Genomic DNA, 23655 nt, shown 5'->3' with positions numbered 1-23655 from the left:
CAACTCCCAAACGATTCTAGTCGATGCGCGCTAACACGAAAGGGCGGTTAGATTTCCTGCAATGGGAATCCTAGGAGTATTGCGAATTTGTGCAGCCTGACAGGTCAAATCATCCGAAGGGCTGGGCCTCGTGCATGCGACTTGAATGTCCACATAGGAAGTGCTAATGTCGCATACTTGAAGTGTCCAATTAGCGGTCCCGGGCTCGTCGCTGGCGCATTGTCCCGCAACGACCAGCTCAAGTTTAGACGCCGGTTCAAAGTCCACATTAGCATGTTGAAGCGTGGCCAAATGTTCGTGGGTCCCTGTATTGTTGACAATATCCAGTATTAAGTTAGGGTTTGCTCCCCTGCCGCTGCCCTTGTACCTCTCTAACGGCAGCTCTAAGTATGAAGCGTTATTATACAAGAGCTTTCTAGAACCGTCCCTAAACCAATCTATCGCGTTAGATTTGCGCTCGTAAGAAAGGGTTTGGTAGCGAGTTCGGAGTGTTAGTGTTGAGTTTCCGGCTCGGCTAAACGAGCCACCACGGATGGGAAGACCAATAAGCGAGGCATACGGAACCAGCATGTCAGTTGGGACTGGCACCTAAGACGAGGGATCATTAGGGTTATAATCTGGAAGTAACTCCATGAATGGAATACGCACGTTACGCCATAAGTCTCGTTGTCCTAATCGAGTAGCCTGTAACTTTCCTCTAAGTGCGGCGATAGCAGAGTCAAACCCATCAGTTGAGCCATTGGCGTGAGAGATGAGTGTATTAGGCATGTAGAATAATGTGACGATGGCGCTTTGAAACATGGAGATGAGGGAGCTTTGAGTCGAGCCTCCGCTAAACACCGCAGCATCGACACTCCCATTGTAGAAGAAATTCAAATCCGATATGTTGCTTCCCAAGTAGTATAGGGCAGGAACTTCTGTGACTGTCGAGATCGGTTGTAGGTGCAAGGACCTGACGGCGGCTTGGCCTCCAAGAGGACTGAGATACCACACGAATGCAATACCTATGGACCATGCAGTAATGTGCTGTACCGTAAAGACATTCTTGAAAGCAGCCACGGTAGTCTGGCTGGTCAAGAGAAAATCGAGAGATCCTATAGATGAGCCCTGTTCGGTGCGGTAGAGGGCAAGAGTCTTGAGACACGGCCCGGCTATAGCGGCGAAGGAGATGGGCCATAGCGTTGAGGCAATTTGCAAAACTTCAAGTATATCGTCTCCAAGGGGACTTTGTTCCTTGTCGTTGAAATACGCAACCATAGCGACCAATACTGTCTCCAAGTCAGTTGTGATTGAACCAAAATGAGATGTCTACTTACTGATGTATGCAACGGGGATGGTTATCAATAGGATTGAAACGCTAACTCTCCAAAACCATGAAGGCGCCCACTCCTTTAACGTACGAGGGATTTTCCGGGGATCCTCTCCGCGGTCGGATATATCCGTCGCTGTTGCCACCTGGCCACGATCTTTGGAAGGGATCAAGCCGTAGCGAGGCATAGTAAACAATAATTTCAAGTCGAGGATGATGACTAGGGGGGGAGTCTGAAACCAGCTTGAGGGGTTCGTATCTTTCTATTTTAACCACCGAAAGTGCAGTTTTATAACAGTCCGGCATAGCCTCCATGACCTGAATGTAGCGGGGCTAGCTGAGTAGGTCTATAGGGATCTCTGGTGGCGGAAGTAATCAGATACCTATACCCAGAATTGCTTCTGTGCGGTTGTGTTAGTGTTAAGCCTGACAGGTGGTGCTGTGATATTGATATAAGGGGCCAAGCCTGATGCGCCAAGCCAGGCCAGGCTCTGAATCCGCAGAGCTGCGAAACAAGAATAATCGGCCAGGACTCTTGGAAGCATGGCCCTACCCGATGGAAATTTGCTAGGGGGATATATTTAATGTGATAGTGAGTGGCTCCTTCTATCTAGTTGTCACATGTTGAAGAGGTTTCTCTTCGTGGGCAGGTAGTCGTATAGTGCAAGTCCACCCACGACTCGCGCCTGACCCAAGTCGCCGGGTCCTTCTTCTCGCCTGATGGGAATCTTTCACGTCGTCAAACCAAGCCTTTTCATCATCAATTCCAGAAAGCATCCATCGAATCCAGAAAGCATCAAAATTCCACAGTCTATCAATATCGTCAACATCGTTAATATCGCTCCTATGGACGCCGAAGCTCCCAAGATTCCCCACACCCCTCTCACCTTCCCCCTTTTGCCCCCCGAGAATCCACGAGCAAATTATAACGGAGGCCGCACAACACTCTCCCCGGGGTCACCTTGCGGCAGTTTCCAAGGAATGGCAACTTCTCATCGAGAAGAAGACGTTTGCGTCCCTCGTCGTCGACAAAGACCAGCTATTCTTGCTTGGTGAGTATATGACAGGAAAGAGAGAGCGCCTGGTCAAGCGTATTTGTCTCAGCGTTAAACTTTCACCGTACAACTGCAGATACTGCCTGGGTGAGAGGGATTGGGACTACCATTTTTAAGCGACCGGATCTTTAACAGCTCTTTAATAGAGCTCTTTCGCCAGCTGAGGTGGTGGAGAGAGGGCAGCCTGACGTTAGAGATCAACGCATACTCGCCGAGCGATTCGGAACACTTTTTCAAGGGCTACTACGTTGGAGATTTAGATGAAGACGAAGCTTTCGGCGACCCTCGTATATTCGACGACGATAGACACGGCTTCTCACCCGACGGCTAAGAGGCTCCTCAGGAACGGGATACGAGAGAAGTTTATGCCTTGATGACTAGATCCATACACTATGTTCATCCAGTAAGAGTGGTCAAAAGATTGCTCATTCGTCGACAATGCCGCCGCCAAGTCGCCCCTAGCTTCTTGTCTCTGTTCTTTGCAGCGTTGCCTGCACTCAAACACATCCATTACGAGCCCTGGAGGATGAGTGATGAGGAGTTCCAGGATGACAAATGGTATCCAGGTAAGAATACGCGTCCCTAATTGATGCCATCTCTACGGGGCTGACATGCAGACTGCAGGTTTCAGCGCCGTCATCTCTGGGCCGCTTCGGCAACTCCCACAGAATCTCAAGACCCTGATACTTTTCGAGGACTTCAACCCAGTCTTTTTCCCAGATGCGCCTGCTTCGACGAGAATACCAAACGTGCAATTTGCCCAGGCACTTGTGAAGGCAAGCCTGAAGCTTGGGCATCTCTAGGCTTCTTTCATGGTTGATGCGCAGGACTTTTTCAATGCCGACCAAGCTTATCGTCATCCACGCAAGTAGAAAAATCTGGAGTTCCTTGCGCTGACATCGCACTTAGTCGACCCAGAAGACAAGGACCTTGGACTCACGAATCTCTTGGAGGAGGCGGGAAGATTTGCGCTTGGAACACCTCGGCTACGCACCATGATTCTATGGTACGGGAACAAGAACAAGGCTTACGCCTTCATCTACAAAAGGGACGAGACCTCAATCACTTGGCACGGAACCCGGGAGTTCGACATGAATCAACAACGTATAACCGAGATCTAGCAACGGGTTGTCGACAGACATGACGCTCGGGTACCTTTGTCGATCAGAACAAGAGTGGTGACGGATGAGATCAAGTCTCATGGAGATGCCATTCATTACCGTGGTCTGCCTGCTGGCGCCGTGGTTGATGCTCTATCCTTGAGATAGATCCGCGTGGAAAGCAGAATCCGCTATTGAAGATGAGCGTGTGACGCTATGTTCAAGTCTGCAGTGACGGTATTGAATCGGTTTCCTCTTCATGGTAGCGTAGCAGGCTGTACAGTATGAGACTGAAAGTATTCATAGCGATGTAGCGATGGTTGTCGTCCCTAATATACTTTTGAACACGTGCCAGGCTAGTACCATCCAGGTGAAGGCGTCTAGAGTCCGGTCGTGCCAAGGCCGGTTGTTGTGATAGCTTTCCCCGCGTTGATCCTCGGCAGTCTCCAGCTCCCCCGCAAATTGAACCATTGCCACCAAACTTTATCCATTCCCACGGATTCGATTGAAACAGGCAAGATACGGACGTGTTTCGGACATTGGATCGGCAGAAGCAGGGGTATTGTGTGCTCCACGCGGCTCCCGATCACGCAATATAACGCCATCGCCGCTTGACCATTCGGAGCCGGGCCCCGGTTATCATCTCCCGGCCTCCCTCTCGCCGATTCCCGTCCTCCCTCTCGCCGATTCCCGTCCTTCCCCGTTTCCTCCGTCAAGAAACAAACAAAGATGCCGCCTTCTTCAGCAATCAGTCCGTCTTTCCGCGCGACGCCCTCGTTTAATCTCCGGGCCCCAGTCTTCTCCAACATTGAGAGTTCCGCCAGTCTCAATGAGTAGCCTACGAGCCCGGATGTTGCTGACGACGCGCCTCAAGGGTCTGGGAAGCGGAGGAGACTTACTACGAGTGATTTCACCAGGAGGAAACGTGCTGTTACAGCTTGTCAGTTTTGTCGGATGCGCAAGACAAAGTGTGACAATGTTCGTCTAAAGTGTGGGTACTGCGTGCGATAGAGAGCTAAGTGTGTCTATGGAGATACGGATGAGACTGAGGCTGATGGGGAGGATGTTGCGGTTTCTAATCGCCAGTTGATGGAACAACTGGTGGAAATCAAGGAGATGCTTCAGAGGAATGGAGGCCATGGACACTCGGATACTGACCCTTCGTTGGAGACCTCAGGCGTTAGCCTTACCCCAGGCTACAAGTAGCCAGAGGATGACAGGTAAGGCTTGCTTACTAAGTGGTAAGGCCGGTAGACTACTTGTAGCTACCTAGTAGCCGATAATGGGATCGTCCAGTGGCCTGGGCTACTAGCATGCATCACCGGCCGCCTTTTGGCTGCTCTTTCTAGCACCGTCAGCATCGTCGGAGGATCTGGCTAAAGTTCCACGAACATGCTGGGCCTGAAATGCGATGCCGGCTCCCAGGTTTCCCCGGCTGTTGTTTGGAGGGCTGGTGGGGGTGATGGCCTCAGGCAGCAGTCCTAAAATAGCCTTTTCTGACGCTGCTTGGGCTGCTATTTTGGACAAAGCATGTAGGCTTCTGGCGGCTGCTGGGGCTGAGACATCACAGGGCGTCGTACAAGGGGCTAGAACAACACACGGCAAAGTTTTCTCATTATTCATTAACGACCGGCCTATGTCTACTCTCTATTGTACTAGCTTGCACTGTTTCCTGACCATTTGGCGGCTCCTTTCCTTGCGATCAGCTAGGGCTAACGGCCTATTCCTTGCCTGCTGATCTGGGGATGGGCCTTAGCGGCGCTAAGGGGCTTTGACCACGAACATGGATAGGAGCAAGCGAAGCGCCCTCGTGGAGATTGATCTTATACTTGTCCTTTATTACTAACGGCTATTGCTTATCTCCCGGGTATAGTGAGGTGCTGTGACGGATCGATTATTACGAAATGCACAAAGCGCATTTACCTCCTTGGCAGGAATCCAGTCGTGACTCCGCCCCGCCACAGCCTCGTTAGGCATTTGCTGTGGTACCTATCGATAGATCCCCCTCCCTCCTTAATACTTTCGTCTTAGGCTATTAATTCGAAAGCTCGACTATATTAAAAGCACTACTCGACCGTTAGAATATTATCGCTTGCCATGGCTAAGGCGGTAGGCCTCGCCGCAAGCGTTATTGCTATTATTGACCTATCCGCGAAGGTCACGAAGCTTTATTCCGACTACTCTACCGCCGTCGGAAACGCTAGGGCTAACATCATACGCCTCCAGAGTCAGCTAGGCAGCCTAAGGGAATACCTCTAAGGAGCTTAGCGTCTTCTCAATGACCTGAATAATTAATCGCTTATAATATCGCGGAAATTAGTTGACTCTATTAATAGCTGTAGGTCAGAGTTGGCCTAGGTATAGAATAGGCTGGATCTGGGTAAGGCCCGCAAGGCGATGCGCTATTTCGGACTTCGTGCCCTTAGGTGGCCGTTTAATAGCAAGGAGGTTAGCGGGATCGTCTTTAACCTGGAGCGCTATAACTAAACTATTATGTGGTGCCTATAAATCGACTAGACGTGAGTGGATGCTTAATCTAGAGGCCTCGGCAAAACCAGCTAATACCATCGCAGCATAATCTTGCTTAATATATAGCAGAGGTTTATAGGCATCTCGCTTTAACTACGCAGAGATAAATTAATTGCTCGCAAACCCCCTTTCTGCGTCCCGTTTGACTAAGACCCCGACTTCGTCGATCGGCCGGATATTCTTACATAGCTAAGGGAGCAATATATAGGCTCCGCTAGTCGCATAGCCCTCGTAGGCATAGGCGGGTTTAGGTATAGGCCACCGCATAAATACCTTTTAAGGGCCGCCTTTGCGCTAACTAACCAAAATAAATCATAGGTTACTATCTAATTCGCGTATCATATCTACGACGAATCACCGCAAACCAGCATCTTCTAAGTTCACGCGAGTTTAAAGCCGAGATTTAAAGAGGCCTACCGGTCTATTACATAAAGGCTAAAATTGCCGAGGCGAAATAATCCCGATATCAATATTCTTAGGCTTATCCATGACTAGCTATAGACCGAGGAAGCTAGCTCATAGTTAATAGTCTTAGATAATATTAATAATATTAACCTCTTTCATCCCAGCACTAATACCAGAGGGCACAAGGCAGCAAACCAACTAACAGACGAGAATACTATTATAAAGAGCGATTAGCGGCTACTCGCGGTATACCTACCGAAGTGCTATAGTAGAATAATCCTCGTCATATTACGTAGTATAGACGCTATTAAAAAGCTAATAAGTAGCTAGAAGGCTATCTACTGGATCTTAACTATAGATAATACTTAAGGCCTTTAGCTTTTCCGGAATAAGCTTAATAGAGACTTTAATAAGAATACCGCTATTAATCTTCTCTGGGCTCTAGATTATATCCCGCTAGCTATCACCTAAGCAGTAGCGTATATTAACCGTCGCGCCCCCCGTGCATTAGTAAAAATATATCTCGATGCCTTCTGGGAGAGCAATAAGAAAAAGGGCAGTCTCCTTAATAGAGACGCGGGGGATCTTCGACGAGACAAGATTATCTTTAACTCCGTGGTTACGATATGGCAAGTCACGTTTAAATAAATACGCCGCGAGAGACTATCTGCGGCGAAACTATTTTCTTTTATGAGTTTCTTTAATCCATAGGGTATTCCTAAGTTTATACTTTATGACTATAATACCGATCTAACGGATAATATAGATAGAGATGCAGAGAGTGATGACTTTGAAGATAATCTTAATGTCCTCCATGGCTACTCGCTCATCTCTATAATAGCAGCATAAGATATATGTGAGGTATATTCCCTAGTATAGTTTTATATACGAGCTTAGATATCCATAGCAGACAATATGGAATAATAGAGGCAGGTATTTTTGCGGTCTATATCCAAATATTTCCCAAGTGGTGCCTTTAAGATATAGCCAACTTGCTAGTTATTGCTTCCTCACATCGAGTCTATATTAGAAGATAAGCCGCCAGATAAGGACCTACAGAACTAGGCCTATTTGCTGGCAAGTTGTGCTTATTATATGTTGACTGTCGGCAACTACACAGCGGCAGAAAAATTAGGCAGAAAAGCAGTCGAAACAAAGGCCAAGGTGCTAGGGGAGGAGCATCCCTCAACGCTGGCGAGCATGAACAACCTGGCGTTGACATTCTCGAACCAAGGTCGATGGAAGGAGGCGGAAGAGCTAGAGGTGGGAGTGATGGAGACGAGGAAGAGAGAGAGAGAGAGAGAGATGTATTTAACGCCAAGGGAGCGCAAGGCGCTCCAGCCTCCCAGGGGGCATGTGGCGTGCAAGAGACTATCTAGCTATTCCAGCTACCAGTATATACAGGGCAGGTGCGCTTTCAGAGAGGCTGGTTCAACAGCAGCCTACATTCCTCCACCCCAACTGTGCTATAGTCCACTAAATGCCTTTAAACACTAGATATCTTGCACATCGAGCCTCCTTACTGGAAAAACCCTCCAGGGATGAAAAACCAGCAAGTACAAGCGGCAGAAAGTTCAAGTACGTTACCCTCCTTCGTTCGAGGGATCAGTAGTTCGCGTACGGCTGCTGATGCCTTCCCGAGCCATCCGAAGATGATCCGTTAGTGCGCATTGCGATATTGTCAGGTGCCAAGGCCCAGAGGCTAAGGCAGAGGCCAAGGTAAGATACTATGGCGAAGGTCGAAGCCCAAAGGCTCTGGTCGTAGCTGTAGCCGAAGCCTTGGCTGGGGCCTTGGCTGCAACTGTAGTCCGCCTAGATTGCAGCTGGTGTTATGACTGCTGTTGGTTGCAGTAGCTGTATCCGTCGCCTCTGAACTCGTCAGACACTTGATACAAGGGTTACAGCGGTGTCGATGGCTGCCGCAAGCCGTGCTGCCCCTGCTGCTATTGCCGCCTAGCTGATCAGGACAGCAGACTACAATCATAGCCGGAGCTATCAGACTGCAGCCATGGCCGTAGCCGCAATACAGAATGAGGTCAACTCTCTTAACCCCTCATCTGCTGCTGTTAGTGCCCTGATAGGCGCTAGTAGCTATTGCGGCCTTTTGTGGCCTGTGAAAAATTTTCCCCTACCCTAGTGCTAACAGCCGCTAGTCAGGAAAATTTTTTTTTACAGGAGAGAGTTGAGAGACGAGGGAGAGAGTGCTAGGAGAGGAGAGGAGCATCCCGATACGCTGACGAGCATGCACAACCTGGCCATTACCTGGAAAGGCCAAGACCGTACCAGAGATGCTTTAGCCCTGATGCGAAGCTGTGTCGTCCTACGAGAGCGAGTGCTTGGTACAGACCATCCTCATACAGCGTCATCGGTGGCAGTTCTCGCTGAGTGGGAGAACATGAGCGACTTATCTGGAGAGGAATAATTTTTGAATTGACAGCATTGGGCCTTGGGGCTTGGGTGGGTACCACCGCTTCCGTGACCCATCTAATAGTTCGGTGGTTGCAGTGGATGTTAGGATGCATAGGGCCAAGAATTAGCGTCGCACGACCTAACCTGGCCACCCGGTAATAGCATTAGCCTCACAAGTTGAGTAGAGCTGCAGAGCTATATATATATATATGTTTTCTCTAGCTCATAACACCTCCCTGTGCAGGAATGCAAGCCGGTCAAGGATCCAGTCGCAGGTACCGATGAGCCTCTTCTAGAGGGAGTCGTGGTAGCGCTCGCTTGGGGAGCAGCGATGGGCCAGGAATGGAGTTCCCGTCGCATCTCGGCTCCGCGGCGTGAGCTCGGGGCTAGGAAGGCTGGGTGAAGTACCTTACCTCGAATCTCCCGCTCGACCCGAACTAGGATTCGCCGTATCTCGACAGGCCACGCGTGACCTGGAGGATTTCAATGAAAATGTGTATTTTCTTGTCCTCGAGTCAATCGTGCGACCCAGCGACCACGATGGTGCCGACATGTGAGTCGGAGTAGATGTTGAGGTATGTGGCGATCTGGTTGTCGAGGTCGGCACGGTTGGCGGGCCGAGACCGTTTCCGGAGCCATGTCCACATGCCCGCATGCCCACAGCGTTTAGACTGTAGACCTGAGGTCCATTCACTAAAGGGAAATGTTTGTCTCTCAACATGACAGCCTGGGCAGGAGCAGCTTCTAGATATATGACACATGGCATGCTGAAGTGGCCACTCTGTTCTATACAAAGCCTCGGCCTACTATTGATGTTCGTTGTCATTTGCCATGCCTTCCCTCAAAGGATCGCCGTGTGCCATACAGGCCCTCGTAGTATCTCTTGCAAGCGCGCTGCGAGGATTTCCCTGGATGTATTTTCAGTGAGGCTGCGTGGCAGTCATGCCTGCGGCTGAGGAAGAAGCATGGGACCACATGGGACGAATCATGGCTCAGCAGCACGAGCAAATTAGAATGACAGCAGGTCGAGAACGCGGCCTCATCCAAAACACCAGCAGCAGGGATATGCATGGCAATCTCCAATATCACTTTGGTATATGCTACAGGTAGAAGGAACTAAAACAACGACACTGCTGAGGGCCCAAGATACAACTTTGAGAGCCGCATTTTGCAACGGCCAAAGGTTCCGCGTATCAAAAGTATCCGAGTGCTCGTCGGACAAGGCTCGATAGAAGAGAGATCCTCTGGCAATCTGAGTAAATAGCGAGGTTTAGCCCCTACTCTTGGAAGAGGCGAGCGAGGAGCGAGCAGCACGTGGGGAGGCTGTCATTAACGCCAAGCGCCTAAGCATTGGCTAGGCTTAAGCAGAGACTGCTCTAGTAACGCCACGTTATCAAGACCTGGCGATCTCACTCGTCGCGGCGTTGATTAAGTCAATGTGGCGGCTAGAGCTGGGGATGGATAGCACACCACCAAGACTCCTGAGGTCTAAGACCGTGCAGAAGAAGCGAAGCCATGCGCTGGCGTGAGCGGAGAGGCCGCCTATTCGTTGCTTTCCGCTCCTCCGTGGCGGCGCCATGGCAATTAAAGAGGGGGTTTAAGCGCAATTCTATGCTGAGGAACTTGCTGTCAACAAATCACTCGATGAGTTGTCGCCTCACTATACCATGCCGCGGGAGTTGCCAGAGCCTAGACCATATTATCCAGGCCTTGCACAGGCCTGTGGCGTCCTTCAGCTTGACAGGAGAGGAATAGCCGTTGACAAAAGGAGAAAAATAAAATAAAATAAAATAAAATATAAGAAAAGAAAAGAAAAGAAAAAAAAAAAAGAGGTCATATCCCTGTCCAGCTGAGGCCGTCGTGTCCAAATAAAGGCCGGCGATGCCTCTCCAGAGACCTCCTGTCGACGGGCGTGCTGTCTATCCACCCTCATATTACACAGCACGGCGAACACCCTCTGCCGATGGCGGCCATGCATACCTACACAGGCCAAGCCTACGACCCGTTTCTGCCCGGCAATGCCTCGTCCCCGGCACGGCCACGGCCCCGGCGGTCGCTAAGTCGAAGCCTTGGTCTCGTTCGCATTATCCTACTCTTGTTAGGCACCCTCGTCATTCTCGCCGTCGTTGGCTTCTTGAGCTTCCTCTGGCGAGGCGCCAGTGAGGCCGTCGGCCAAGGCGACCGGCCCGTCTTCGAGGTCCTCCGGGTTTGGCGGCGCATCCTCGACTCAGGATGGCTTCTCAGGCTCGTCACCATGTCTTCGCTCCTCTACCGCGTAGTGGCCGCCGCACAGGCGGCCGTCGCCACGGAGATGCTCGCGTCCCTTATCCTCGAGAGTGGCGGCTGCCTTCTCCCCGACCTCGCACGCCTGTCGCTGACGCGCTGCCAGACCGCCGGACCGTTTCAGCTGGCCTTGGCCATGCCTCAACAGCTCCGCGGCGCGGCGAATCTCGCCACGGCCGGGTTGCTGGCCGTGCTGCTGATAGTCACGGCTGCGACGCAGTTTACCTCTACCATCCTACTGACCGACTTTGGTGCCGCTCGCGTTGTCGGCGGCCCAGCCACCTTCAACGTTAACTTCGGCTTTACCTACACTATTAACCACCCGAGCAGCGATGAGTCCTCCAACCTCTTTAGCCCTTACGCGGGTGTTGACTACTGGACGAGCCGCCCGCCGGCCTATCTCCGCTTCGCCGAGGTGTCGACGCCGCCCGTCGAGGAGGACGGCGTTTACGATACGGGGTTCACGGCCCGCGCCTTTCTCCCCTTTGTCAACTCGACCCAGCGCGTCACCGTACGCACCTACGAAGGGCCAGCGACCGTTGTCGACGCCCGCGTCGTGTGCATCCGTCCGCGACTGAGCACCCTTTCGGTCAATCTAACAGGCGGCAGCACGCTCTCCCTCGCCGGAACCGTCGCATTGGGTGGCACGTACAAAGGCCTAGAGACGATGTCATTGGAGACCTCGGACTTCTCGTGCCCCGTCGCTATGGGTAGGGCCAACGACAGACCTCCACAGCGCAAGATCTCCCTGTGTCCCGTGGCTTCCAGCCCCGCCCTCATGCAGGGCGGCGTTCGGCCAGACTTGTCAACGTATACTTCGGCCTACCTGCTCATCAACTCGACCGCCACCCCCGAGGCTTGGCGAGTCAGCAGCCTCATCGGCACCAGGCGCCTGACCATATCGGACCTCACCGAGGCAAGCCAGTCCCAGGGAACCTGGCAGTCCCTCCGTGTCAAGGGCAACCCGGCCGTCGGCATCGACGCGACCCTGTGCTTCATCAACCCCATCCCATGGGACTATAAGATCTTTGCTACCGGCTCCCGGGACGGCTCCGAGCCTACCCTGCGCTGGAATATCTCCACGGGCGCCTACAGCAGCGATGCCGCGCGCTCCCTCCTTGGCGCCGTCCTGGCCCCCGCCGCCCCCGAGGACCGTGGCCTGCTCCGCCTCGCGGCACCGGCCGACTGGAGCACCAGCAACGCCACCGATGCCTTCGACACCCCGAAGACGATCAATTATATCTGGACAGCCCTAAGGGCCAACGCCCAGAACGTTAGCCTGAGCCTTTCCCAGCGGGAGAACAAGGACGGCGAGCCGCTGCTGGTTCCGCACCGCGCGCACATCGGGCTATTCCAGGACGTCCTAGCGCATACTGGGGGCAATGCGGCGCTGGCACTGCAGGCACTCTTCTTCACGATGCTCCAGATGGCGTACACCGACTACGCCGCCGAGTTTGACGTTGCGGCCGAGGCGGCGGCGCTCTTCTCGCACGAGGCTATCATGCCAATGCGGTGGCGCGGGTTCATGGGCTTCTGTGCCGTCACGGGCACGCACATTGCGTTAGTCTTCGCCGTGGCCGTCGTGTTCTTCGTCCAGACGAGGGTCAGCATGCTGGGGAACGCGTGGCATGCCATGGGGCAGGTTGTCGAGCTGGCGGGCGGCGAGACGGTGCACGCCGCTGCGCAGAGGACGGACAAGGAGGTAAGGGAAGACCTATACGCTGCCGGGCGGGCTGAGAGGCGGGTGGAGTTAAGGCTCGCTGCATAAGGGAGGGAGCGGAGTCAGGTGCTGAGAGAGCCAGCCATCCCTGGGTCAACAGGAGGCAATAGCCCCATGCCTAAGATTTATATCTTCGTTGGAATAATATCATGTTCTTTCACTACAGGTGCCCACTTGCCTATTGTAAATTATAATTAAGGGTTAACTAACCTATGGTTTATTTATGTACGTATTGAGCGCGGTGCTATTAAGACAAGGGCTTAAGAAATTTATTTTCTTAATAGTATAAAAAATTATATTTCATATTTAAGATTTGTCTAATTTTCAAGATATTAACTTAAGCTTGAGATTTAAGCTTAATTTAAGGTTAGTCTAAGGTTTGTTCATCAGCCACCGCCCAGATCACCGACGCCGCTCACACCACTCCTTTCCTTGATGTAGTCTATTCCGGCTCGTGAAGGGACTTTGGCTCTGGTCGTTCTATCTCTAGGTTCTATCCTACTATGGGCGCTTTCCCCTGGCCATCTGGCGGCGCCTTACCTTGCGCTGTCGCCTCTGCCTCACTTGCTCTGACGTCCGCAGCGTAACACCATGGACTTCCTGAACATGACGCCGGAAGTGGTCGATATGTTGAAATTTGACGTCTCGACACTTGGGATGCTCGCACCGTATCTTCTCACCGCTCCGCTTAGCTTGCTCGCGTCTGATCAGATGCTGGTTATCGAAATAGTCGTTTATGATAGTCGGGCGGCAGTATATAAAGGTATGCTCTTCGCGAGAGAGTCGCTTATCGCCGATATAATCGGGGCATTGCGCAGCATGCAGGAGCAGAGGGAATCGATTAGGGCTGGGCAATGTTTCGTGTTTTATTTCGGGAGGCTCAGTCTTTATAGATAGGCAGGCTTTGGCGCTCTATCGAGCATGGGAGCGCCTAACCGTTTCTCTTTTGCCACAGAGAGCCACCATAAGATCGATGGACTCGATCCTTCGTTGGGCGATCTGGTCTTTGGTTAAGTCGTCGGGCTAGTGATAGAGGATCTCTGCCAGCTTCTCGCGTTCTGATATAGTGACATCGATAATAGGCTCCTCGTACTCCTCCTCCTCCTCCTCCCCTCGTGCCTGCCATTTAATATCCCAGGTAGGACGGTGATAGAAGTAGTCCTTATGGTATTTTTTGATGACTTGCTTAACACGCTGTGCCTACTTCACGCGAATTTTATTAGTGAGCTTCTGGATTCGTTTCTTATGCTTATGGCCTTCGATGCGGTATTTGCCTTGCTTGAGCTGTGTACGCTGCTCTTTGAGCTCGGTGATCTCTGGGTCGGGCGCTAAGTTTGCCTAGACTTCGTCGGGCACCATGTCCGCCGTGGCTCGAGGATCACGCGTGAGGCTGACATGGGCGAATAACCGGAATAACTGGCTCTTCTTCTCCTCTTCTAGGAAGGCGTTCTAGAGGTCGAAGTTGGCATTCTCGTTTAGGTAGGCGCTTTGGAAGGTTATGAACCGAGGGTCTTGGCGTATTATCTGGTCGCGGATTAAGTCGGGTGCGTCCCTTATGAATAAGTGTGGTTAGTATAGTGTTAGAGTGGCGGAGTGACGGCGAGATGAGACTCGCGTCTATATCGACGTGGGGATACATAGATATATACTATTAGTAGTATTCCCGGCGCCTCTCCTAATAAACCGAGGCGTTTATTTCTTCTTATATCCCGAGTCGAGGCTCTATTAGCTAATATTATCTCTGAGCTTAGAGGATAGTATGGCCTCACTAGAGAGCTTTGCGCTATGGTATTAGCGGAAGACCGGAGTTAGTAATATCTCTTTTTTTTATCGCAGGGGGGTATAATACTTAAAGCGTGGCGGCTTTGCTTTTAATATAATAGCAGCGTTTATTAAACTCGAGGTATTAAATACCTTATTATATAGGGCGAGGGCGAGGATTATAGAAACTATGTAAAAGAGAAGTTTCTAGGCGAGGGTAAAGTAAAAGATAGTACTATAAGAATTATTAGTAAGCTAAATATTAAGAATAATTACTATTTAGGACGAAAAGGATGATAAATATATAGCTTAGGCCTATTATTAGCGCCCTTATAATAGATAAACTTAATAGCTATAGCTAGTATATATCATCCGGTGATTAGGTATTAAATGATTATTATTATGATATCTTCGTAATAGAGGGCCTTAGGACGCCTGCGTCCTATATTCTCCTAGGAGAAAAGGCCATGAAGTAGCTCGGAATATTAGTCCGCCGGAGCGTCTTGCTCTTCGCCGTTGCCGGAGGAAGATAACTAGACGGCATTCTGGCTAAAGAGCTCTTAGATAGAACTATCCTTTAGCTTCCGCCGCTCGCTATCTATAAGCTCGGCCGGCCATGCGCCTATATAGCATAGGAGCTAATAGCAGCTAGCCAGACTAATGTGATATTATTCGCTGGGGAAGATATTCTAATCATACACGATATTAAATATTAAGATAATATATAAGTTATCAATATTAAGCACTGGCTTATTATCTATATTCGGCGCGTGGTATTTGAAGCGGGGGATAAATATAGTGCGATAATATTGCTACGTTTTAGTAGAGCTTATACTAGGCGGGACTAACGTGCTTGCCAGGACTCCTTAACACATATCTTATATACCTCCTTAGTGTCATTCCGGTCTATATACTAGCTATTCACCGTGGTATATAGCTATTAGAACTAATAAATATACTCGTGGCCGCTGCCTTATAATATAATCTTAGAGCTTTTATAGATATAAAATAAAAAATCTTATGTTATTCCGCGGTTAAGGTTTTTAATTATCGCTTTTTAATCGCTGACCTTTATTTTAGCGTAATATCTATATAAGATAGAGTTAGTAAGTAAAGAGCTTATAGAAAGAGTTATAGGGGTAAATAACTTTATATATCGCTTTTACTTATTAAAGATATCGCTAATATTAATCTCTATTTAATCAGAGTATTTAGGCTTAATAAAGCGCATATTGCCCAGCTGCGCCCAGTAAGTAGTATATTCTTTAATAGAGAGCATAGGTTATTGCCTCGCGGCTTGGTTCTATGCTTACCGGGCATAGAAGCGTTTAAGGAAAGACGCATAGTTCTCGTAGATACCACCTTTGGTGGCAGTCGCAATGGTGGCTATAGAGCTGGTAGCTATTTAGCGAGGATAAAGGACGTGGGCGGGCTAGCGATCGATGATGGCCGTGAGAGAAAGAGAGCGTGAGGGTTAAAGAACGAGGTGAATGAGCGGGAGACCAAGGTCATCCAGAGCGGGCCATTACTATTATTTATAGTTAGAGTAAGCTATAATGGTTTGCGTAGGCCGGCCCCGAGCGGCAAACAATGGATTTATCCTGAGCAGTAGGAAACGCAAAGGGTATATAGGTAGGGTGCTGAAATTAGACGCGTGCTCGCTAATGGAGGGGGGACTGAAATATGGCCTTATCCGTTGGCACGTGCGGGGGACCTAGGCGCGGGACCAGCGCAGGTATATAGTACCTGCCCCGCGACCTCTTATCGCTAGACTCCCCGCACTGCTTATGCCTGCTAAAACGGCGATACTTTCTGCCTGATTTGGCGGCCTTAGCAGCGCTTTCTCGGTTTATAGAGTAAAACTTAATTACCTTATTTATAATAAAGAATTCTTTATAATTATTAATACTTTTAAAAAATCTTAATATTACTTACTTAGAAATAAATACTAAATTAAAATATATATAAATTATAAGAATATTACTTATTTTATAAAAACCTAAGAACTTAATAAATAATAATTATAATATATTAAATATTTTTTTAAATTTAAATATATTATTATTTATATTAAAAAAATTAAAAATAATAAAGCTAATATTATTAATTAATAACCTAACTTAAATATTAAAAAAATTAAAATAAAAAAATAATTCTTATAATTTATATAAAAGAATATTTAAAATAATAAATAATTATTTATACTAAGTAATAAATATTACCTTATTACTTAATTAATAAATAAAAAAAATAAAATTATTTTAAATATTACTTTTAAGGAACTTAAAAGACTTATAATAAGGTAAGCTAATTAGATAAGAAGCTAATAAGAAATAATTATATATTAAAAATATATCTTTATATTATAAAAATATATAAAAGAATTTATTAAATATTATTATTAAATTATAAAATATAATAAGAAACTTAATAATAGAGATTTCTAAGAAATTATATATTAATACTTTAGCTAAGAAAACTTCAATATAAGATAAAGTAATTATATATATTATAAGACTTATTAAGAAAATTAATAGCTAGGTTAAAGAAAAATAATTACTAAAACTAAGCAAACTAATAAATTAATAACTTATAAATAATTTAAAATTATAAAAACCTTAATATATATAATAAGCATGCGACATATCTAAGTATATAATATACTTTTCCCTCCTATACCTAACTTTTTAATTAATTAATTAATTTTTCTACTACTAAATATATTAGACCTAAATACTAAGGATAAACCCTTCTTGCCCTTTAAGCCCTTTAAAATAACCTAAAACTAAGCGTCTAATGCGCTGCAAAGATCTATAAGGTCTCTAAGCTAAGGCTACATCGTCGTAGATAGGGAATCTAATCGCGATGCAATTAGATTCTAAAATTACGCTAATTATCTAATCTAGAGGAATAAATTATAATTTAGTTTATTCTCGACCTAGATTCGCGAGGATTCCCCCCCTAATTACGTGCTATTAAAGAAATAGCTAATTAATTACTCGCCGATCGCGATATATTACCCATCGGTAAGCGCTAGGCTTATAACTTTATTAGGCGATATAAAGAGATTAAGATATATTTTTTTTCGTAAATATAACTATTAGAGAGCTAAATATAAAGATCTAATTATTATTTGCGATTAATTTAGGCTTATAAAGAATATAATCGCGAAATATAATATTAACCTCACTAATATCTATAACTTTAATAAGACTAGCTTTATAATAGGTCTAATTATAAGCGGAATAGTTATTATAGGCATAGATAGGTATAGAAAGCTAAAATTAATATAGCCTAGAAACTAGGAATAGATTATAGTAATCTAAGTAATTAATATAGAAGGCTAGGCAATCCCGCTATTTATTATCGGTGCGGGCTAATATTACCTCGCTAACTAGTATTAAGAAAGTAACCTCCCAGGCGATTAGGCTATTGCGATAACCTAAAATAGCTAGACTAATAATAAGATTAGTCTTAAGTAGCTAAAATACTTTAATTAGTATATAAATAATTAATTAATTAATTCTTATTATTTTTTAATCTTAGATAGCTATAAAAATTATTATTTTATTAACTTTAAGAAATATTATAAAGAAAATAAGATTATTATATTTTATATACTATCTTATTTATTTTATCTATTTTAGCCTCTTAATATTAGGTACTTTAACCTACTTAAGTAGGCTTATAGTCGAGAAATAGAGTATCTAATTAGATACTCTATAACTTATATTTTAAAAACTAAGTTCTTTCTAGCCTTTTACGCCGCATATTAGGCTATTATAACAGAAAGAAATATTAAGGCGGCTTTTAGAGGAGCCAGGCTTATTTCTCTTGACCTAAAAAGTATAGTCTCGAAGCTTAATATATAGCTATGGACTCTAATACCTACCGAGGAGGTAGCTAAACCCTTGACCCCTTGGGCATTAAAGACTCTAAAGACCGTCCTTAAGGCCTAATCTTAGTCTAAATACCTTAATAAATAAATTAAAAGGCATTAAAATAGCTCCCTAGAGTTAATTTTAGGAGCTCTTAAGTCGCTTATTAAGGGGACTAAGGCAATAATATATAAGAATGCCTTATTAAGGTCTAAGAATAAAGACCTTTAAGAGGCAAATAAGATACTAAGCCGGCGCTAGAGGGCAAAAAGGACTAGATTATAGAAAAGAGGGGTAATAATAATAGAGGAGGGAAGATAAATAATTAATTAGATAGATATTAATATATAGGTAGTGGCGGAATTATCGAGAAGTAATAGTTAAGGAAGGTTAGCGCGACTGGGGGTTTAGTATTATAGTATTTATAGCAAGCCTAGTTATAATATAAGAACCTATTAGGTAATAATTAAGATATCTAAGGAAAAGTATAATAAGTAGTTTTAATTAATTAATTAATTTATTATATTTTATCTTAGTTTATAGTAATAAGGTTTAAGAAAAGTATATTATATACTTAGATATATTATATACTTATTATATATATTATACTAAATTAAGAAAGCTATTTATATAATAAAATAAAGTAATTTATTTTTAAAGTAAATCTAGTAATATAATAAATAACTCTTAGATAATAAGAAAATAAATAAATAATAAGTCTTAGATAAATTATAAAATAATCTTATTTATAAAATCTATAGCTATTAACTATATAGCTATTAAAAAATTAATAAAACCTTAGAATAAATTAAGATAATATTTACTTTTCTTAATATAAAAAAAATATTTTAATAATTATTATTTAATATAACCTCTATATAAAAACTAAGCCATAATATTATAAACCCTATATAAATTATAATTACTCTTAATTACTAAATAACTATAAGATTTAATTATTATAGATTTTATTATTAAGTTACTGCTATTAAAAGACCTAGTTATTAAAAACTTTTATAATAATATTTTTATTATTATAAATAAATTTATAAGATTTTCTTATTTTATATCTTATAAAGAATTAATAATAATTAAAAAATTTATTTATTTTTTTTATTTTTATATTACTAAGATATATATTTTATTATTTAAGATTATTATAAATTAAGGATTATTATTTATTTTAAATTTCTAATAAAGCCTTATAAGATACTTAAGAATTAATTATAAACTCTTTATAATATATTATAAAAAAATAAATAATTAGACTAAATATATAAATTAAATATTAAAATAATACCTTTAATATTATATTAATTATAAATAAATTAATTAAGTTAAAAAGCTATTAGCTACTTAGTTAGCTTATAATATAGCTATAAATAAAAATATAAAAATTATATTAGCTTATATTAATTTTAAATTTATATTAAAAGTATATTATTAAATATAAAATATTATTATTAATCTTAAAGTAATCTTTATTAATAATTAATTAAAAAACTTATATAAAAAATATAAATAAAACTTAAGTTTATTAAAAATAAAATAATAAATTATATTAATAAAAAAAATTAAAGTATTAATTTTCTTAAAAAGAGATATAATTTATTTTATAATAAAAAATATTTAAATAAAATATTAAAATAAAAAACTTAATTATAAATATATTAAATTATATAAAATTAAATAAAAAATCTTAAAATATAATTATAAATTAGACTTATTACCTAAGGTTAAGCTTTATTTAATTTTTTATATTTTATTACTTAAATTAATATAAAATATTATCTAAGTAAAAATAAGTAATAAACCTAATATAGAAATTAATAAACTAAAAGAATATATTATAAAATCTATCCTTAATATAAATATAATTAATAATAAAATAATATACCTTATTAAATAAAAAAACTACTTAGACTTAAAAAATATATAAAAACTCCTAAAATACCTTACTAATGTATAATACTTCTTAAAAAAAATTTATTAATAATACTAAGTATAGGCTTATTAAGGCTAATAGTATTTTAATTAATTAAATTAATAGCCCTAAAAGAATATACCTCTATAATAATAAATAATTCCTTATAGAGCTTATTTAATTCTTCTAAGATATATAAGCTATACTTAAAGGTCTTATTACTATATGCTTTAAATAACCTCTTTTATTTCTAAATATAAGTAAATTTAGCTATTATTTTCTCTAAGGTAGCCTTTACTTTAGCCTCCTTATCCTTTAGATATTTATATTCTTATATATTTTTTATAATTATAAAAAGATTAGCTAATAAGCTATAAAAAGTATTAATATATACTTATAAAAAAAAGGTATATTAGTCCTATTATATATAACTTTTATATTAATATAATTAAAATAATAATTAAATAATTAGAAATTACCTTATTAAATAAGCCCTAATAAAAATAATAAATATAAAATATAATTTTAAAACTAAAAGTATTAATATAAGTAAAAAGACCTTATATTTTAAAAAGCTTTTATAAAGAAATATACTTAGAAACTCGGCCTAATATTATATTAATAAAAAAAAGATTTTTATAAGTTAGATTTACTTATTAATAATACTTAGTTACTAAAACTAGTCTTAAAGATAAGACTAATAAAAAGAAAACCTTATATTATAACTATAATAAGGGCTAGGCAGGGAAATATAATAAAAATACTTTAATTAAGTAAAGACTAAAGGGATTAAATATTATTTATATTAATTTAAGGACTAAATATTAAAAATATTAATTTTACCTTAGATTAAACTAAGAGAATATTAGTCTAAGAGTTAACTATAAGTAATATAATTAATAAGTAAATAGGTTAAATAAGTAAATAAATTAAAAATCTTAATCTCTTAGATTAAAACTATAATAAAAATATTATAAATTATTTAATTAATTAAAATTACTTACTATATTCTTTCTTAGATATCTTAATTATTACTTAATATATTCTTATATTATGCCTAGGCTTATTATATATATTATAATATTAAATGCCTAGTTTAATTAACCTTTCTTAATTATTACTTCTTAATAATTCTACTACTATTTATATATTAATATCTATTTAATTAATTACTTATAATACTTCTTATATAATTATTATCCCTCCTTTCTATAATTTAGACCTTTTTACCCTTTAGTATTAGCTTAGTATCTTATTTACTTCCTAAAGGTTTTAGATCTTACTCCTTAATAAGATAACCTTATATATAATTATCTTTATTATTTTAATATTAGACCTTAAAGCTATAATAATCAACTCTAGGGAGCTACTTTTATACCTTCTAATTTACTTTTCGAGGTATTTAGATTAAGATTAGGCCTTAAGTAATATCTTTAGGGTCTTTAAAGTCTAAGGGGTCGAGGGTTTAGTAATCTCCTCGGGAGGCATCAGAGTCCATAGCTATATATTAAGCTTTGAGATTATATTTTCTAGGTTAAAGGGAGTAAGCCTGGCGCCTTTAAATCCTCCTTAGATATTACTTTTAGTAAATATAGCCTTAAAAGTGGTATAAAATATAAAAAAGAACTTAATCTTTAAAATATAAGTTATAGAGTATTTAATTAGATACTTTATTTATTAATTATATACCTTTTTAAGTATTAAAAAGTATCTAATATTAAGAGGCTAGAGTAAGTAAGATATATAAGCTAGTATATAAAGAGTAATAATCTTATTCTCCTTATAATATCTCTTAAAATTAGCGGAGTAGTAGCTTTTATAACTATTAAGGATTAAAAGATAATAAGGACTAGTTAATCAATTAGTTATAGACTGATTAAAGTACTTTGTTAGAGAAACAGAACACACTATACTATATAGCTAGATCTTCGCGTTTCCCTTTTGTGACCTTTTTAAAAGAGGGATCTCACGCACTGTCTCGTGATCTCAATAACATAGAAAATAATAAGGGCAAATAATCAATTAATAGTAATGATGATTACGCCGAGGAAGAAAGCCTAAAGCTCCCCTTTCTTGTTATGACTAATGAAGGAGGTAATAATAATCAGAGGCCACGGCCTCTAACCTTTTTCTATATATAAGAAATTGCCCAACGGCCCAAAACGGCTTAGTACTCATTTTCCCCAACTCATTATTATATATGTTATATCTATATTTATTTAATTAATTACTTACCTTCCTTTCTTTATTATTATTACTTCTCTTTTTTATAATTTAATTCTTTTTACTTTTTAGCGCTAGCTTAGTATTTTATTTACTTATTAAAGGTCTTAGATCTTTAGCCTTATAAGAGCTATCTTATATATAATTACCTTTATTCCTTTTATAAGAGACTTTAATACTTTAAGAATTAACTCTAGAGAATTACTTTAGTGCTTTTTAATCTATTTTTTAAAATAATATATATCATAAGTAAGTGAAATATATAAGCAAGTAAAATAAAAATCCCTTAACCTATACCTTCTCTATTTAATTAATTAATTCTTAATCACCTAGCATATTATAATTAAATTATAAGGCTAGAATACTTTTTGCCTTTTAGGCCCTTTAAAATAACCTAACCTTAAAGCTCCGATGTATTATAATAATCTATATAGTTAACTTAATAATACTTTAGCGTCGGCAAAAAGGTATCTAATCTTAATGCGATATTACCCTAAAATTATATTAATTATTTAATCTAAAGGAATAGATCCTTAAATACTTTATTTTTAACCTAGATTCGCGAGGATTTCCCCCTTAGCTATATAGTATAAAAGTAATAGCTAATTAATTACTTACCGACCGCGATATACCACTAGTTAGTATAAATTAGGCCTTAAACTTTATTAGGCGATACTTAGACCTTAAGATATATTTTTTTTATAAATATAACTACTAAAGAGCTAAATATAAAGATCTAATTATTATCTATAACTAGTTTATACTTATAGTGAATATAATCGCGAAGTATAATATCTAATTAAAAAATATCTATAACTTTAATAAGATTAGCTTTCTTATAGGTATAATTATAAATAGAATAGTTATTATAGGCTTAGAAAGGTATTTAAAGCTAAAATTAATATAGCTTAGAAATTAGGAATAGATTATAATAATCTAAGTAATTAATATAAAAGGCTAGTTAATCCCGCTATTTATTATCGATATAGGTTAATATTACCTTACTAATTAATATTAAGAAAGTAACCTCCTAGGCGATTAGGCTATTATAATAACCTA

The 23655-nt window shown here is 41.3% G+C and overlaps 3 protein-coding genes across 3 annotated transcripts; 2 read left to right on the top strand and 1 right to left on the bottom strand.

Moving 5' to 3' along the window:
* Window positions 1-588: 588 nt before the first annotated feature.
* On the bottom strand, window positions 589-1497 carry NCS57_00172700 (uncharacterized protein; the record flags this gene model as incomplete). Its single annotated transcript, XM_053051781.1, has 2 exons — window positions 589-1268; window positions 1317-1497. The coding sequence occupies 2 exons, from the start codon at window positions 1495-1497 to the stop codon at window positions 589-591; spliced, it is 861 nt and encodes a 286-aa protein (XP_052920296.1).
* A 1393-nt stretch (window positions 1498-2890) lies between these two features.
* NCS57_00172600 (uncharacterized protein) lies at window positions 2891-3485 on the top strand (the record flags this gene model as incomplete). The annotated part of the gene is made up of 4 exons (XM_053051780.1): window positions 2891-2930; window positions 2989-3113; window positions 3168-3219; window positions 3274-3485. 4 exons carry the CDS (start codon window positions 2891-2893, stop codon window positions 3483-3485), a joined length of 429 nt encoding a protein of 142 aa, XP_052920295.1.
* A 7294-nt stretch (window positions 3486-10779) lies between these two features.
* NCS57_00172500 (uncharacterized protein) lies at window positions 10780-12858 on the top strand (the record flags this gene model as incomplete). Its single annotated transcript, XM_053051779.1, has 1 exon — window positions 10780-12858. The coding sequence occupies one exon, from the start codon at window positions 10780-10782 to the stop codon at window positions 12856-12858; it is 2079 nt and encodes a 692-aa protein (XP_052920294.1).
* Window positions 12859-23655: the final 10797 nt, after the last annotated feature.

This window comes from Fusarium keratoplasticum, chromosome 1 (assembly GCF_025433545.1).
Source record: "Fusarium keratoplasticum isolate Fu6.1 chromosome 1, whole genome shotgun sequence".
Lineage (NCBI taxonomy): Eukaryota > Fungi > Ascomycota > Sordariomycetes > Hypocreales > Nectriaceae > Fusarium > Fusarium keratoplasticum.
The sequence above is the reverse complement of the archived record's forward strand: the minus strand, read 5'-3'. Positions and strand labels throughout refer to the sequence as shown.